Source organism: Hyposmocoma kahamanoa, unplaced genomic scaffold (assembly GCF_003589595.1).
Source record: "Hyposmocoma kahamanoa isolate Upper Pololo Valley unplaced genomic scaffold, ASM358959v1 224, whole genome shotgun sequence".
NCBI classification, from domain to species: domain Eukaryota; kingdom Metazoa; phylum Arthropoda; class Insecta; order Lepidoptera; family Cosmopterigidae; genus Hyposmocoma; species Hyposmocoma kahamanoa.
The window spans coordinates 11,965,712-11,983,785 of NW_020653743.1; the positions used below are offsets into that span (position 1 = coordinate 11,965,712).

General features: G+C 39.4%; 1 protein-coding gene across 1 annotated transcript; it reads right to left on the minus strand.

Annotated features, from left to right (window-relative positions):
• Positions 1-1,537: 1,537 nt before the first annotated feature.
• LOC113228289 lies at positions 1,538-16,247 on the minus strand. The gene is made up of 8 exons (XM_026461554.1): positions 16,023-16,247; positions 15,084-15,305; positions 11,615-11,678; positions 8,459-8,570; positions 6,855-6,949; positions 4,524-4,611; positions 3,859-4,056; positions 1,538-1,561 (listed from the first exon to the last, which is right to left on the minus strand). Exons 1-8 carry the CDS (start codon positions 16,096-16,098, stop codon positions 1,538-1,540), a joined length of 879 nt encoding a protein of 292 aa, XP_026317339.1. The 5' UTR covers positions 16,099-16,247.
• Between the last annotated feature and the right edge of the window lie 1,827 nt (positions 16,248-18,074).

The window sequence follows — 18,074 nt, forward strand, 5'->3', positions numbered from 1 at the left end:
GATTTTTGGTTTAATTTATTTTTAAAGCTAAGGTTCTCTCTTATACAGCCTTGTATAACGCCACATCTTGTATGTGCCACGTATTTTTTATTGTTCCCTGCTGTGTTCTCTGTTAAAGTTACTTGATTTTGTTGCTTTTATTTGTTGACTTTTACTTTGTTTTGTTTAATTTGGCGGTTGTTGTTTAACCATGTTGAAAAGACTCAAAAAGATTATCCTCAACAGTCAAGTGCGGTAATTTGTAGTGCGTTTACGTGACTATATTGATCGCGAGAAACAGAATAATGGACCCCTCCTGGCTGTTGTACAGATGTATGAAGTGTTTTGTATTATGTAAGGCATAAAAGACCCAACTAAATTCACATGCCATTTCAATTGATGTTTTAAAAAGACTCCTAATGTAGATTAAAAACATTAACATCATATCACTAATTACCTAATAGATTAAGCTCGTGTACGCACTATATATTTATTAATTAAATCATCGAAAACTATTTATCGATATGCCTCTTCTCTAGCAAATGCAGTCTAATGAAGTAACCTTTGTACGTTGTCGTAAAGATAAATTAATTTTTGAAGAAAAAATATGCTTCTCTGCTCATTTCTCAATAATTTGGTGTTACTGTTACAATAATTTTATGCTTAAACAACATTTATTCACTTAAAAGCGAGACTTATATAAATTGTAAAGTACGTAAATTAGTGCACGTCGTTACAAGGTGATATTATGTAGAATTTTGCGAAGTGTCACAGGGATCATCCTAGAAAATTTGTAGTATAGTTATTACATACTAGTGGAGTGTTAATTGAGCGATAACTTCATAAGTTTCTCATAGGTTAAAAAGGGCGTTAAAACCCTATACAAAAATCTTTAACAAACACAAACAAATTAGAACGATCCGATGACTCTAACAGCCACCAGTTCGAGACTAGGGATGCACGTTACGATTTGATTTTTACAAAGATCGATTCAAGTGTATACTACGATCTAGCGATTTTTAGTATCGATTCATTTCAATGCGATTTTTAAGTAAATCGATTCAACATTAAGGCGAATCGAATCGTCCAGATCGTATTCATATTTTAAACAAAAATCTCTTTCTGAACCCCTATTCTATATAGGCATGGAAGAAAAGCAGTTTGGCAATATCTAAGTACAATAAGTCTGTCTTACTATATTTGGCAATTTCGCAACTTATGTGCCATCTGAACATCTTTTTTCACTGGCTAGTATCACTTTAAATGAAAGTCGTAACCGACTGCAGCCAAACAGGCAGTCAAAATTATTTTTTTTTATCGAAATTAATTTTCAATCGATTTTTATGAGATCGATTCAAGAGTATACGATCCCATCTGTGGATCGATTCTGAGGGATATGATCCATTACGATCCAAATTATTGATTGAAAGAAAAAAATAATCATGCATCCCTATTTAAGACTAAATAGACTTTAGAAGGATTTTTTGAAGGATATAAACTTTCATTTATTCTCCCTTCTTTCTTAACTTATTGACTGCCGCGTCGATATCATGCTGCGTTAATCTTGCCAATACGATGCGCACTGGAACAAACAATTTTCTATTAATAGTGTTACTTCTTTAGTTAACCAGGACTGTCCCACTGCTGGCCATAACGCCCTTCTTGTCATAAACAACGCATTTGTATTTTGGTAACTTTCGAGACATTGGCACTTAGCTTTTTTTCTATGAAATATGTCAATTACGTTGAATGTAAATGACAATAAAACTGATATTGAATAAGATAAAAGATTTAGTAGCAGTAGAGTCCCTTGTGAAAGAGTTCGTCCAGGGAAGTACTGCCACCTTACATATTTCTGCCGCCAAGCAGTAAGCAATGCTGAGAAGAGGCCTTTGACGTCGAACAAAGGGAGGCCTATGCTGCCGTCCTTATCACACGTCCTTATACACATTGAGTGATCTTGTTCCGTTGCACTGAAGGCGATGTTCGAAGAAAAGTGTATAGCTTGATTTAATTATTTTTATTATACCAACTGACGAGACGAACACGTCGTGGTAAGCGTCACGCCTATCCATAACAGTTGCAGTGCCATTCAGAGCTTTAAATCGCAACGATCTTATGGGCAGTGCCACTGCGCCCGACACCCTGTGACATACGTTCACAAGTCCCATATACTTGTATTGTAATGCAGTAATGCTCACATTATTGTTTGGCGACAGAAATAGGTAAGGTGGCAGTACTTCACTTGACGAACTCTATCACAAGGAGCTCTATAGCTGCTAAAAATACAGGATTAACTTAAATTACTGGACAAATGTGTAAGATTGTTGGCCACATTGTAGCCAAGCGTTCGTGTATTTTAGATTAAAATTAAATCTCAGTATAGAGTTTTAAAAACCGACCTGAAAAGTTGGTGGAATTACATCTATTTGCCGAGTTTTATTGAAATCGGTTACCGGAAAGTGCGCGAATCCGGATTCATCCCCCAGTTTGCCACCCTTAGAGGTGGAATATTTTCTTCAAATTTGAATGGGACCACTGCTGAGGTACCCTCTTTCAAATAAAAAAGAATCATCCAAATCAGATCACAAATTGAAAATTTAAAATCGATTAAATTTTTATTGAATTGATATTCAATTATGTTTTGTGAAATTTTTTTGTGAAATTACTCCACTAGTTTGTTATAATTATTAATACAAAGATCGAACACTCAGAAAAAACATACTCTTCATACCCTAACTGGGTGATAAATTTGTAATAGATTTCTCATAGATGGCGCTACGACTAAAAAGTCGTTGAAAGACCAAGTACAAAGACACGACGCAAGCACATAGAAAAATTCGTGAGGTCCGTTGGTTCGTTCCGTGGCTTAGTTGGTATAGCGTCTGACACGGTATGCAAGAAGACGTCCGTTCGAATCCGACTGGATCGAAGGAATTTTTTCTGAGTGTTCGATCTTTGTATTAATAATTATAAATTAAAATCGGTTCAAAAAGTTACGTAATGTACATACAAAAAAATACAGACGAATTGAGAACTTCCTCCTTGCTTTGAAGTCGGTTAAAAAATTGCTTAAAAAGCCGGAAGACATTGGTAGTAGCGATAATTTTTTTTACCACTTTTCAAAAATAGTAGAGTCTTACCTGTCTTAAGTTTAGCTTTTCTTATAAATTTTGATTTACAAAAAACAATTTTCGGTCTTGCTGTCTCTTGTTTTGGTTCCTTATTTATTTGTTTAGTTGTGCTAGTACTGCGTAACCGTTTAGAGATAGATTTCGAGGCTTTGTAAAGATTTTTACTGCTGTTTTGTCGACTTACGACTCCATTTTCATACTGGCAACTATCTTGAGAATTATTAACACGAACTTCACCGGTAGTTAAAAGATTCGATTTTGGTTGATAACTTAGATCTTTACAAAATTTTTGGTGTGTAAGTATATTTGATTCTTTTTTATTTTGTAGTTCTGTTTCATCTTCTTGTGTAAGTCTCTCTTTTATGCATACAAATGGTATTTTCGTTGGTAGTGTTTTATCTGGTAACATTACCCTTGCTAACGATTTCTCTGGTATTTTTTTCTTTGATAACATTTCCCATGGTAATGTTTTCTCTGGCAATGTGTTTTTCATTGGTGAGGCTTTTTCTGGTAATGTTTTCTCGAGTATTATTTTCTTTGGTACGTTTTTCTTCGGTATATTTTTCTCTGGTAACGTTTTCTTTGGTAATGTTTTCTTTGGTAATGTTTCCTCTGATAATGTTTTCTCTGGTAATGTTGTCTGTAGTATCTTTTGTTTAGGTAATATTTTTTTTGGTAATATTGTCTCTGGTAATGTTGTCCCCAGTATTTTTTTCTTTGGTAATGTTTTCTTTGGTAATGTTACCTCTGGTAATATTATCTCTGGTAATGTTATCTCTGGTAATGTTATATGTGGTAACGTTATCTCTGGTAATGTTATGTGTGGTAACGTTTTCTTGGGTAATGTTTCTGTTAATAATGCTATTTTTGGTAAACTTTTCTTCGTATGAAACCATCTTTTATATGTAATAGCTGGTTTTTCTTGCAGGTCTGGTTGACTTTCCTATAAAAAAAGGCATTATAAGGCAACAGAGTAATATTTTCTGTCATAAATATAGTGATAAGAATGCTATGTTGTCATATCAGAATGGCAACACACATACATGTATATAATAGTCACGCTTTGCCAGGCGGGTTGGGGATGCAGTAAAGATGCAATCTTACTACTTACTCCTTCTTCTTGCCGTGTCGATTCTGACGTTTATTATATCGTTTTACTACTCCTGCATCAACGTTTCCCAGAAAACAATTTTTCTTCAAATTAAATATTATCACCCAAATTCAGAAGGACATTTAAAAAAGAATTAAAATAAATGTGTAATTTACATACGGAAGATGCAACAAAAGATTAGAACATTGTGCTAGCGAGTACGTATTTAGGTTTCTAAATATAAAAAGTCCTCAGATGACTCTTAAAGTAGATGAAATCGTTAAAATTTTGACAATTTCGGTGAATATGGCATAATGCACCTGTGTCTCATGTGATGTATTATGCTCTTCTTGATTTTCAATTGATGGTTTATGGAGTGCCATATACTTCAGAGGATTTTTCTTTAATCTGAAACAAAATAATTAATAATTTTTACTTTTGGCAGCAGCCCCTGCTCGATTAACACTACCGAACATGAGTATTTTCAAAGAATTTAGGTCGTAGTCACCACCACTCATATTGTGTTAATGTGAAAACAATTTTTTTAATATATGTGTCATCCCTAACTAACATTCGCGTTCCAGTAGTCATTCAAGGTTAGAATCAAATAAAAAATGAATGCTGGACGAGATGTGTAGTAAATTACAATAATAAAAAACTTAAATTTTTTTATATGTTTTATAACTAACTTTTTTCAAATGGTTTCTGTGATTTTTTTATTTTTTAAATTTGAAACATTTGAATATCGACTTTCAATTGTTTTTGTTATTCAATTTAGACAAGAAAGATGGATACTGCGAAAATTCGAGTGATTTTTGAATACGAGTTCCGACGCGGAACTAACGCGGCAGAAACAGCCCGCAATATCAATGCTGCGTTTGGAGAGGGGTCTACTAATGAACGCACCGTGCGATTTTGGTTTAAATGCTTTCGTGATGGAAATTTCGACTTAAAGAACGAGCCACGAGGAAGACCGCCCACACAGGTGAATAACGATGAGAGATTAAGAGAGATAGTGGAAGCCGATCCTAGTCAAACTACCCAGGAATTAGCGGCATGGTTTAACGTTACCTTACCCACAATATTGACTCACTTCACGTCAAATCAATAAAATAAAAAAATACGAAAAATGGGTGCCTCATGATTTGACTGATCTGCAGAAAGAAACGCGTGTTGAAACTTGTGTTGCCTTGTTGAACCGGTACAGAAATGAAGGAATATTGGATCGAATTGTAACATGTGATGAAAAGTGGATTCTTTATGATAACCGGAAAAGAAAAATGCAATGGCTGACCCCAGGTCAAATGCCACAACAGTGTCCTAAAGCAAAACTTACCAATAAAAAGGTAATGGTAACTGTTTGGTGGTCTCAGCATGGTGTTATTAACTATAGTTTTCTCCGATCTGGTCAAGCAATAACGGCAGATGTCTATTGTGCCGAACTCCGAACCATGTTGACAAAACTAGCAGTAAAACAGCCCCGACTCATGAATCGATCTTCACCATTATTGCTCCACGACAACGCGAGACCTCACACAGCACGAGAAACCATTTTGACCCTTCAGGAACTGCAGTTAGAAACCATTCGTCATCCTCCGTATTCACCAGACCTTGCTCCAACGGACTACCATTTTTTTCGTGATTTGGACAATTATATACGTGACAAGAAGTTTTCTTCCCAGGAGGCAGTACAAAATGCTTCCACACAGTTTGTGCAGTCTAGATCGTCGGAGTTCTATCGCAAAGGCATTAATAACCTTCCCATTAGATGGCAGCAATGTATAGATAATAATGGCAACTATTTTGATTAAATAAATTGGTTAAAAATTTAAAAAATAAACAATTTAGATTTTCAGTACAAATCGGCAATTTCATACTTTAACCCCTATTATTAATACAAAGATCGAACACTCAGAAAAAATTCCTTCGATCCGGCCGGATTCGACGACGACAAGCTTGTGGAGTAATTTCAGAGAAAATAATTGAATATGAATTCAATAAAACAATTAAATACAGTGAATAGCGATATCTCTAGCCGGGGCTGGTAGATGTAAAGGTAACTGAGTGACGAAATGCTTTCATCGGTTTCTCATAGATGGCGCTACGGCTAAAAAGTCGTTGAAAAACCAAACACAAAGATACGACGATAAGTATACAGAAAAATTCGTGAGGTCCGTTGGTTCGTTCCGTGGCTTAGTTGGCATAGCGTCTGGCACGGTTTGCTAGAAGACGTCGGTTCGAATCCGACCGGGGCGAAGGATTTTTTTCTAAGTGTTCAATTTTTGTATTAATAATTATAAAATCTTACAATTTTTTTCTTTTCACCCTCCTATATAGAAATAAGTATTAATGGGTATCTATCGCCAACTTAATTACTTTATTAATTTAGTGCCTCCGAGGCCGAACGGTTACCATGCTAGATTGCCACGCAGAGTTCCCGGGTTCGACTCGCGGGAGAAATATTTGTATGGCCTACATTTACTTATCTCGTGAATTTAGAGTGTAATTTATGGTTGTCTATGTATGCGTCCATGACACCCGCGACTCTGTGGTTTCCCTAGTGCGGGGCTATGTTGAGTGTGTGTGAATTTGGCTACAGTATAGAAGATAAATGCTTGTTTTCACTTCTTAAAAATATTGAACACTCTTACGCATCAACAACAGGATCAAAGTGTTCAAACGTCGGTGGAGGTTTTTCGTCGCACAATTGCCTTCTTAAGACGCTTAAAACTGCTCTTAGGTCCTCCTGAAAGCGAATAATATTATATTTTATACTTATCGTTAAAAATTCAACAATAGCGTCGAGACCACGACTGCATGAATTGATTACGACTGCAAACATGCAGTCAATCTGTTAGCAGCCTAAGACTTAACTTGATTCTGCATTGACTAGTTTGAACTTCATCTTATCGAATTGATACTTCTTTTATTTTAGGACTATATTGACCCTGAATTGCTACATTGACTGAGCTGTCCGTGGCCACGTAGAGACCTTCCCTCGTACAGGTATTAGGATATAGGACACAAGGGGCACAACAATAAGTGTTGCATGGACTGTGTTGGGGCACCGCAGTAACATTGGGTTTGACTAGTATCCATGAAACCCCATTTAACACATCGCGTCTCTGCAGCGTCCTACCTGAGTGTGAAGACGATTTAAGGACTTCTACACGGGCCACCGCAGATCGCAACCTGGTGGTAGTTGCTCTTGAGGTATGATGAAATCAATCATTGTACTTGTGTACAATGCAAGTACAAAACCGCATTAAGCATTTTTAACCTCTATTTCATAGCCACAAACATCGAATATATAACCAGAAATAGAGACGAAATGTCATTTAATTTGTTTGTAAATAATTCAGCCAAATCATTTCGGTGACAACTGCGCTCCGATTGGCAAGCCCGAATTCGAAACAATTGACGGGTGTCGTTAATTGTTTCATTTCACTTCGACCAGTTTAACTTGAGCTTTGCTATAATGGACGAAAATTGAAAAATTACATGTTTGAAAAGAAATGTGATTGGGTTTGTTTTATAACTAGGTGTTTTGTTGTTTTTCCCATACCACCGAATGGAACAGCCTCCCATTGTTAGAGATATTATCTTTATTACAACAAATACAGAATATTTTGGAATATACGGAGACGTACACGCAGGTCAGTTGTTGGCGCTGTACTATTTCAGTTTTCTAATTTGTGTTTTCAGCACAAACGAGAGTTGATATTTCAAAGTGATATAAGGACCATTTGCCTAATGAGTTGCCAGGGATGGATGGCCCTTATTTCGTCTCTATTTCTGGTTATATACTCGATGACCACACAGGGTTTCCCGCGACACAGGGTTTCCTAGTGCGGGGCTATATTAAGTGTGTGCGTTATTATATAAATAATCGTAAACAAGTTGATAAAAACATTACAGGCACGTCGACAGTAAATTGTGCTTTAAGAGGTATTTCAACGCGAGCCGGTATTCTCTCGCTGTAGAGCTCTCTGATATAAATTGATATGAATAAAATAAGAACAGGCGGACAAAATTTGAACAAAGCTCAGACGTCGCCAAGCGCCCAATGGCGACTGACGGGACAGCGGGCGGTGTCGTGTCTTTAATCCGCTGGGCAATTCGCAAACTTTGGGACAAATGTGAATTTAATAACCATTGGGCACGAGTTGAAAACTAAAATTTAGCAGGTTTATTTAACATCAAGTCATATGCTTCACCGGAAAAAAAAATCATGTTTTACCCGAATAATACTTACTAATGCCCTGGGTTCCGGTATTCTTAGAACATAATGTGAAAAATGCGAGCCTTTGGCTTCACAAGAGCTGCACAAATCGAAGTCGCGGCATTGCACGCATGTGTATCGGTATCTGAAATATAAGTAAACATTTTTCAATAAAAAAATTATATATATCTATATAAGTAGTTTTTAATTTGTATGGAAAGTAAAACATTTTTCCTATAAAATTCATTGTGGCGTGATACCAAACAACTCAATAAAAATGGAAGTAAAGTAAAGTTAATTTGCTACTCCGCGAATCCAGAGAAGGTTAAATCGTGCAAAATAGCTGCGCTTGTGTTGAATATTTTTTCATGCAGTTAATTATCCCACCCTCACTCCGCATAAAATTAATAGTCTCAAACCCTCACCAAAAGTATACCCGACACGTGTTTCGCCTTTCCACGAGGCATCCTCAGGGGCTGCACTATTCGGCCGAGCGTCGAGCAGTCAACAGCCCCTCTAAGTGCGACTTTTTGGACCTCCTAATGGCAACTCCCGAACACGAGTCGGAACAGAGTAAAAACCATTTGGCGACTCCACTGCGACTTGGGTGGTGACTAGCCACGGCCGAAGCTTACTATTAGCAGTTATTGCTCTTTAGCACCACTCAGGGGTCACTTGCAGGGTCTCGAGGGTAAACCTACGGAAGCGAGCAATATCAACCCCCAAAAACATGGTGCGTTGAATCGGCGCGCGGCAGAAAGGGGCCAGGAGACGAAGCGGGGAGGGGTGCTGCGTTGCGTAAATAAGCGACGTTACGTTGCGACAACGCATTGTTCTCTCCCACAGCGCGCGCGACCTAATAGCGCCCTATGTGAGTTCCATCCCCACTTGGGCGCCTTCAGACCCAGTTTTAGTTTATTTTTAATGGGTTAAGAGCTTGCAGCGCGCCTATCATCCGGTAGCGCAGTCAATACCATCAGTGGCCAACTGCAGTGTATTTAAGAAAAAAAATTACACCGCATTCCTCGTGTAGCACTCGTTGTATTAAAATTATAGCATAGCGACGACTGACGCAACGTATCGGCAGCGCCCGTGTGGCATCGCTCTAAAGGATTGCGGTCAATTACAGAGACGTACAAAGGCATTTAATATTAAACAAAATATTAATTTTATTTTTATAACACCAAACAAGCCGTGCGCCTGATGGTAAGCTACACGCCGGTTCCTTACCAGTTGCAGTGCCAGTCAGAGTTTTAAATTGCAAAGATCTGAGCGGCATTACCACTGCATCCGTCACCCTGAGACATAAGTTGACAAGTCCCATGTGCCTGTAATTTCACCAGCTCCCTTATCTTTCAAAACCGGAACGCAGTAATGCTGACATTACTGCTTGGCGGCAGGAGTAGGTAAGGTGGCAGTACTACCCTGGACGAACTCCTTCACAAGGAGCTCTACTGCTACAAAGTTACTAGTGAAACATTGTTTTTATACTGCACAGGAGGTTTTGATATTTAAATTTTAGAGCCTGCGATCTTCTATAGATTTTTAATTATTTTGACTTGAAAAAGGAGGAGGTTCTCAATTTGACTGTGTTTTTTGTGTGTAAGTTACGCGATTTGAGAACCGATTTCGACGATTCTTTTTTTGTTGGAAAGAAGGTAGCTCAATTTATTCTGGCGGTATTTGTGTACAGATTTCGATGATTCTTTTTTTGTTGGAAAGAGGGTAGCTCAATTTACTCCGGCGGCATTTGAGAACCGATTTCGATGATTCTTTTTTGTTGGAAAGAGGGTAGCTCAATTTGCCCCGGCGGCATTTGTAAACCGATTTCGATTATTCTTCTTTTGTTGGGAAGAGCGTAGCCCAATTTACTCCGACGGTATTTGTGAACCAATTTCGATGATTCTTTTTTTGTTGTAAAGAGGGTAACTCAGTATTATTGTTAATTATACAGGTTTATTCGTATTTTACAAATAATACAGGATTTAAATGACGTCTCCCGAGTATTCGAAAGAGCATTCAGCTTTCTCAGGTCCCAGGATAAGCCACAGGGCTTATCTTATAGCGACAGCGCTCTCTCGTTAGGTCCCCGTTATCTTTTCCATCGTTCAATTGCAGTTTTTCTTCTCACTCCTACAATGTTTATGCGGTCAGACTATGGAACGCACTTCCCATTTCTGTTCATGATAGTAAATCATTAGCAATTTTCAAAATGAGAGTTGATGTGCACAAGTTATCGATTGTTCCATCCATTTCGTAGGAATTATAGTACGAAATAGGTATTTATTTATTATAGTTTTTAATAATTTTATGTTTTTGATATTGTTTTTTTTTGTCACATAATTTTTGTTTTGTCGAGCACGTAACCCCGTTATTGTAATTATTGTCTCCTGTATTTAGGTCAGCAGGAAGAAATTTCTGTTATAAATAAGCAGGACCTTTTGTTTGTGATTTCCTTGTTACTAACACTTTTTACATTTACTTGTTACAATAAATATTAAAATATAATTAAAAAATGACGTTAAAATATATGCGAACATTGTTACTTTGTAATTAATGTTTCTAAGTGTCTTTGCTGGCGCAACACGTTGGACTATAAGCGCCCAGATATACGAGGCGGAAGTTTTCGCGCGGCCTTTTACTGGCGTATCTGAATTCTATTTACTTGGCAACAACGCGCGGGCCGCCGAGTAGACCAAATTCAAGCTAGACCAGCCCGCGTGCCCGGTACGCTCATTTAAGTTAAAACGTAAAGGCTATATGAATAGAGCGTATTTTGCCATGACAGACGCACGCGGTCGCTGCGCGGCGGCAACGCGGACTCCGCTCGGCGACCGCGCGGGGTGAGCGCTATGAAATTCGTGTCGTATAAATGCGCTCTAAGAGTAATCTGAAATTTGTAAGCTAAGAGTCCGTTGGTTCGTTCCGTGGCTTAGTTGGTATAGCGTCTGGCACGGTATGCAAGAAGACGTCGGTTCGAATCCGACCGGATCAAAGGAATTTTTCTGAGTGTTTTTTCTGAGTGTTCGACCTTTGTATTAATAATTATAACAAACTAGTGGAGTAATTTCACAAAAAATAATTGAATATCAATTCAATAAAAATTTAATTTGTAAGCTATATTCCTCTTTTTAAATGTGCAAGCCTCAGCTGCGTCACAAACCTGCAACCGTGCATATAAAAACTTACCCTTGAATACTTTCTTCGCATACGTTGCACAAATAGCCTTCGTGGAAAGGATCACATCGAGTTGCTAAAACAAAAAAAAAAATCATGGTTATTGTATTAATTGAAGAATACGATGCTTATGTATTTCTACTTTTCTAATTAAAATTAAGTCACAGGACGAACAAGTCGTGCGCCTGATGGTAAGGTACACGCCAGTCCATAACAGTTGCAGTGCCACTCAGCTCTTTAAATCGCAAAGACCTGAGACGCAGTGCCACCGCACCCGTCACCCAGAGACATAACTTGACAAGTCCCATGTCCCTGTAATTTCACCAGCTTCCGTACCCTTCGAAATCGGAATGCAGTAATGCTCGCACTACTGCTGGCGGCAGAAATAGTTAAAGTGGCAGTACTTCCCTGGATGAACTCTTTCCGAAGGAGCTCTATTACTACAAAATTGTGTTATATGTAATAAAAATAAAAATGGAGACCTTTATTGGTCCCGAACCCTTTAACGGGATAGCCTGGCCAAGCTCACTCTGCTGAACGAGAACAATGTCTACTGAGAAGTGTAACTACAGAGCAAGGGTATTGAGCATTCAAAACCCTGATAGCTGCCTACAGTACCAAACACCGTAGAGAAGCTCTGTCAGTGGACAGGAATGGCATCGTAATGCTGACTAGAGTCTTAACAGGGCATTGTGGCTTAAACAAGCAGATATCAAGTATTGGGCAAAGAGAAAATGGAGTGCAGATTCCGCCACGAGGCGGATGAAACTCCTGTGCAACTCCTCGCCTAGTACAGCCCCCTGATGGGCGTACCAAGTTCCATAATTATTGATTTAATGGACAATTCACGCTTGGCCAAAAATTGACTATGACAAAATAGTAGTATTTCAACATTTCAAGTAGCAGTAGAGTTCCATGCGAGAAAATTATTTCTATTCGTTCAGGGAAGTACTGCCACCATACCTATTTCTGCCGTCAAGCTGTAATGTGACCATTATTTACTGCGTTCCGGCTTGGAACATTTGTACGGTTAACGGTTTGGTACGCTGGTGAAATTACAGGCATATGGGACTCGTCAATTTATGACTCAGGGTGACGGGCGCAGTGGCAATGCGTCTCAGGTCTTTGCGATTTAAAGAGCTGAGTGGCACTGCAACTGTTATGGACTGGCGTGTAGCTTATCATCAGGCGCACGACTTGTTCGTCCCGTCACTTGATATTATAAAAAAAGAGCCATGAAAGTCCTTCACTAATGCAGTTGGCCTTGGCTCCGAACTCTAATTAGTGGTGATTACAATAGATCAGTTAACGGTCGCAGTGATGAGGACACGTTTGAACGTCCACCAGCAACGGTCGATTTGGGGGTTAATGTTGCTCGCTTCTGTAAGTTTACCCTCGAGACCCTACAAGTGACCCCTGAGTGGTGCTAAAGAGCAACAACTACTGGTGGTAGGCTTCGGCCGTGGCTAGTCACCACCCTCCCGACGCAGTCGAGTGGGGACGCCAAATGGTTTTCACCGCGTTCCAACTCGTGTTCGGGAGTTGCCATTAAGAGGTCGGATCTGAACAGCTGCATTGTGTCTGACGACGAGCTGTAGCTGCTTGTACTGCCACACTGAGCACTTGGTTCTGGAGACTAGCGGGATTCGAAGCACGGTGCACTGCTGGCCGTAGGAAGTTGGGGGCCCCAACTAGCGGGAAAAATCCCGGAATGCTTCACTTTGCCGGTTGGAGACTGGAGGGGAGGACCAGGTGGCCATCTCCGGGGGAGTTCGGGAGTCTCCGCGGTCTGTAAGCCGATTGTATCCTCGTGTGGCAGTGCGAGCTTTGCTGCTTGGTTGAACACGACGCAGTGCCTCGTTCGACTGCCTTCCTCTTGCCTATTCACTTCCCTAAAAAACCTAATTACTAAAACCGAAACGGTAACAAGTTCACATAGCGGTTGCACGTCCTCACATTAAAAGTGCACCTCACTAACATCCGAGGTCTGCACTCCAATCTCGATTCGGTCCACCATAATCTTGAAACCGATAAACCACAGCTGCTGTTGCTCACCGAGACGCAGATTAGACGTCCGACTGACACGGCGTATTTCAGCTACCCTGGGTATACTCTGGAGCACAGCATTACCTCGTGGTGGAGTCTGTGTGTAACTTCGTGATGACATGTTTCCACCGAGTTTTTCTGTTTTGTGGCTACTGGTGGACACAAGAGTTACACAAATAGTGGACTGCTGTGACTACCGATCGCACAGATCAGGATACGACCAAGCTGTTCCAATATCTGAGTGAGACGTCTGATGAGATTCCGCATAGGTATCCAGCGGCGCAAGTCATTCTGGGGGACTTTAATGCACACCATCAAGAATGGTTGTTCTCATATTCGATGACCATGCTGGGAGAGACGCGTAAACATGCGTAATGCTAAGCCTATCCAAGCTTGCCATTGGCGCCACTAAGATCCCAGATGTTGAATCTCATACGGCTAATTGCTTGGACCTTCTGCTAACAACTGATCCGGACCGATACTCTGTGGTTGTGGATCCACTGGGTACTTCCGACTAAGTCTACCGATAGTCTACTGAAAACTGTATCCGCATACTCCCCACCCGATCAGGGCCTTGGTGGTATGAGAAGGGTGTGGCGATACAGGTTAGTTGATTGGGATGAAATGCGCCATTTCTTTGCGTCATATCATTGGCAGGTTTATTTCAGGAGACTCGTCGAGCTTTGCTGATGTAGTATTACATACCATACTCCGATGTACCCAATGGAACTCAATCCCGTCTATGGTTCAACGCTCACTGCAGTCTTCCTGAAGCACAAAAGCAGTCCGCGTACCAAGCATGGGCAGATGCTCGAATGCGCAAAGCTACGAGTACTCGGAATCTGAAGAAAGCTTTTAATATAGCCGCCAAGAAGTGCAAAAGCGTGTTACGTAGGGCCAAGTTTGACCATGTGCACCGCATAGGGGCCAAGCTTGCTTCTTATCCAGCGGGTAGCAAATCCTTTTAGTCCCTGGCCAAAGTGGTCCAAAGTAACTTTTGTCGCACATCTTTGCCACCTCTGCTGAGGCCGGATGGCACGCTGGCCCATACTGCAGAAGAGAAGGCGAACCTCTTTGCAGAGGGTTCGCGTCTTTATGCCGCAGGGAACCTACCACCTATCTTACCTCAGTATGGCTGCATTATGGCGTCAGTTCGCTCTTAGCGATATGCTCCACATTTCTATGGCGAACGGCTATGGAGTGGAATTCCCTGTCTGCAGACTTGTTCCCCGAATGTTATAACTAGGACCTTCTCGAGGCGAGAGGAATATACGCATTATTTAGGTGTGCATGCTCCATCGTCGACCTCCTCGTCACTTTTCAACAGGTAAGATGGAGGACAAATGCGCACTTACATTTGTTTAAAAAAAATCATAACAAATAAATCACCACAAAATAAACCTGAAGTCAGTTTAGGCATATAACCTCTGTATACCTTTCTCCTCCTTCTCAGCAACACGGTTACTGTTAAGGTCCATACTTTCATCATCGTACATCATGTCATTATCATGTTCTACATCCATAATAGTAATTTCGATATTATCATTGCTTGGTATTACTTCGTAATTATTATTTACAATTGGTATAGTTTCCAAAGTGATCTCATGGTTGCGGTTTGCTTCACTGACCGCTACTGTTTCCTCTTCCTCTTCTCTTTCTGAAAATAACAATATGTTTAACAGGCTGTCCAACAACAACAATCTATTTAAATGGTTCGCGGCTGCGAGGAGCACGACGGAGCGGTATGGTCCGCTTCCTGGTGCTGGATGGATTCTGATGCGCAAAGATGATCTCGGATCCCTCCCACTATAGCACCCTGGGGTTTTAGCCGGTAGAAGTCCGGCCTAGTATAGTATAACCTCTCCGCTGCCCTTGGGCACAAACTTTTCTCTAAATAATAATTATCAAATAAGGAAGTTTTGGAAAGGGTTGGGGAGGAGAGGAGTCTTTTGAATGAAATAGAGAGGGGAAGGGGGAAAATGTTTGGATATTTGTTGCGTAATGACCAATTTGTGAGAATGATAATTGAGGGGAGGATGGCAGGGAAGATAAAGAGAGGAAGACCAAGAATGGCGTATAATGAACAAATAAAAAAGATCAAAGTGAACAGCTATAGAGAGTTCAAAGAACTGGGTATGACCCGAGAGGAGTGGAGGAGGCTACACCGACAAGAGTCTGGCTCTTAAATAAGATGATGATGTGTTATGTAAGATAGTCGACTACATTCAAGAGGATAACAGCTTAAATTAAAATTGGCATCTTTCGATTGTACATTATTAATACCATACACAATATATTCAACCTACTACTAAATGCTAGTTTTTCAATAAAGATATATAATATTGTTAAAATGAGTAGGTAGGTACCTACGTACCTTCCAGGGCTAAGCCGACTAGTGGTGGACTTTCAGATGTAGAAGTATGTTGCAAATTTAAAGTTGGTACAGCCATATTGCACAGTCTATTCCTAGGATAGAAGAAGTTGGGTGTAAAATGCCGCCGACAAATTTTTCTGTTTTTGAAAATGTACTCATCAGTCTTTCCTTTAAAATCAGCACCAGACTTAATAATCCAGAAGCTAAACCTAGCAGGTTCTTTTACAGGGTTTGGAAATTGTTGCAATGGAGTGCCTAAAAATTAAAATAACATCTTAATGTGATATGATGTTTATTGAACATCAAAATGTTTTACTACTATGATATCGCACTGTTAATACAATAGTGTATTAACTCAAAAAGTGTATTTTCTCAGACTCTACGAAAAAATAAATACTCACTACCCGTGAAAGATCTGTGTAAATTTATGTATAGGTTATTTCCTACTTGCCAAATATAGGTACATATTTAAAAATAGAAGAGAAAAAATTGTTTCATGTTTTTGAATATAAGATATAAGAAATAGTCCTTATTTTGGCCAGAACCAGCTCACTTAAAGCGTGTCTAATTTTGAGTTAAGTAGATATACATATATTAGTTGTTTTTTACAATATTATAACGACGGTTTTATTGACGTGTAGAGAATTAAATTTTACGTTCGACAATGGTATAATCTTGAATTTCACATATTTCGAGTTATAACACTATAGTAATAGTAGTGCCATATTATATTTTACGAAGTTTACTCGACTAGTTTGTTACGATTGTGGATTGAAAAGTTCCCGGTCTCATTGTATTTTTTTTATACTACCCTCATTTTTCTTATATTCACAATGCAAAATTTTATTGGTGTAGTAATTGTGGTTTTCAAATTAGAGCGAGTTTACAGAGACCAAGTGCAGCGATTTAAAAAAATACGAGAAAATTGACGTGCTGTCGTCAAACAAGTTTGTGTAAAAGGAGATTAACACCGAAAGAGGTCTACAGTGATATGGAAACAACATTAGGGGAGACTGCTCTATCGTACACGACTATAAAAAAATGAGTTGCAATTCTGCAATTTGAATTCTCAAATGTGGACAAAAAAACATCGAAGAAGACCCTAGGTTTAGCCGGCCCACGGCGTCTACGACTGAGGTAAACATCGGAAAAGTGTGAGATCTCATTATGGAAGTCCGGAGATGGGCATCTCGTATGAGCGGACATAAAATATAATTGCCAACGAACTTGGATTTTACAAGGTTTCTGCTAGGCGACTCCTCCGGTTCAGTGGGTCAAAAGCGGCTCACAATTTCTCACGATTGTTTGGTGAGGCAACAGGCAACATTTTTTGAACAAATTTGTGACAATGCATGAAACTTGGGTACACCACTATACACCAGAGCCCAAACAACCGTTGCATTGAAACGAAAACGAAAGTAGTTTAGTCAACTGGCAAGGTGAAAACACCAGTTTTTTGTTTTTTGTGTTGTGATGGCACCTTCTGAAAAGCGAAATCAATAACTCTGTATATTATTGAACGGTTTCGCGTTGTTTACGTGTATAAATTAAAGAGAATCGTTCAGAATTACTCAGGACAAGTGTTGTTTCATCAGGATAATGCTCACAGTCACACTTCTGTCGAATCCATGATCAACATTTCTTATTGTGGGTTCGATTACTGCCCCACCCGGCTTATTTTCTTGATTTAGCACCTCTGGCTTTTCATGTTCTGAAACCTAAAAAATAACCACACTAGCCGGAAATTTTTATCGAATGAGGATGACGAAGCGTCATTCACTGGGTATTTTTAAGACCTTGAAGAATATATTTTTTTAACTGATTTCAAAGCTTTGGAAAGCATGTGAAGAAATGCATAGAGCTAGTCGAAAAATAAAAATATTTTTGTAAGTATTTAACTTTGTTTTCTTGGTTAGACTGCAAACTTTTCAATTCACCCTTGTATAATTATTAACACAAAGATTGAGCCCTAAGAGAAATTCCTTCGATCCAGCTGGATTCATACCAACATCTTCAGTATGTCAGGCTATCTGACATTGAGATTTTAGTAGC

Coding starts and splice junctions, on each gene's coding strand:
- LOC113228289 (XM_026461554.1), bottom strand. CDS start 16,098: ATGGCTGTACCAACTTTAAATTTGCAACATACTTCTACATCTGAAAGT. Junction 11,679..15,083: donor TGCTGAGAAGGAGGAGAAAG/GTATACAGAGGT, acceptor TTTTTGTTTTAG/CAACTCGATGTGATCCTTTC. Junction 4,612..6,854: donor TTTGATCCTGTTGTTGATGC/GTAAGAGTGTTC, acceptor ATTTTGTTTCAG/ATTAAAGAAAAATCCTCTGA.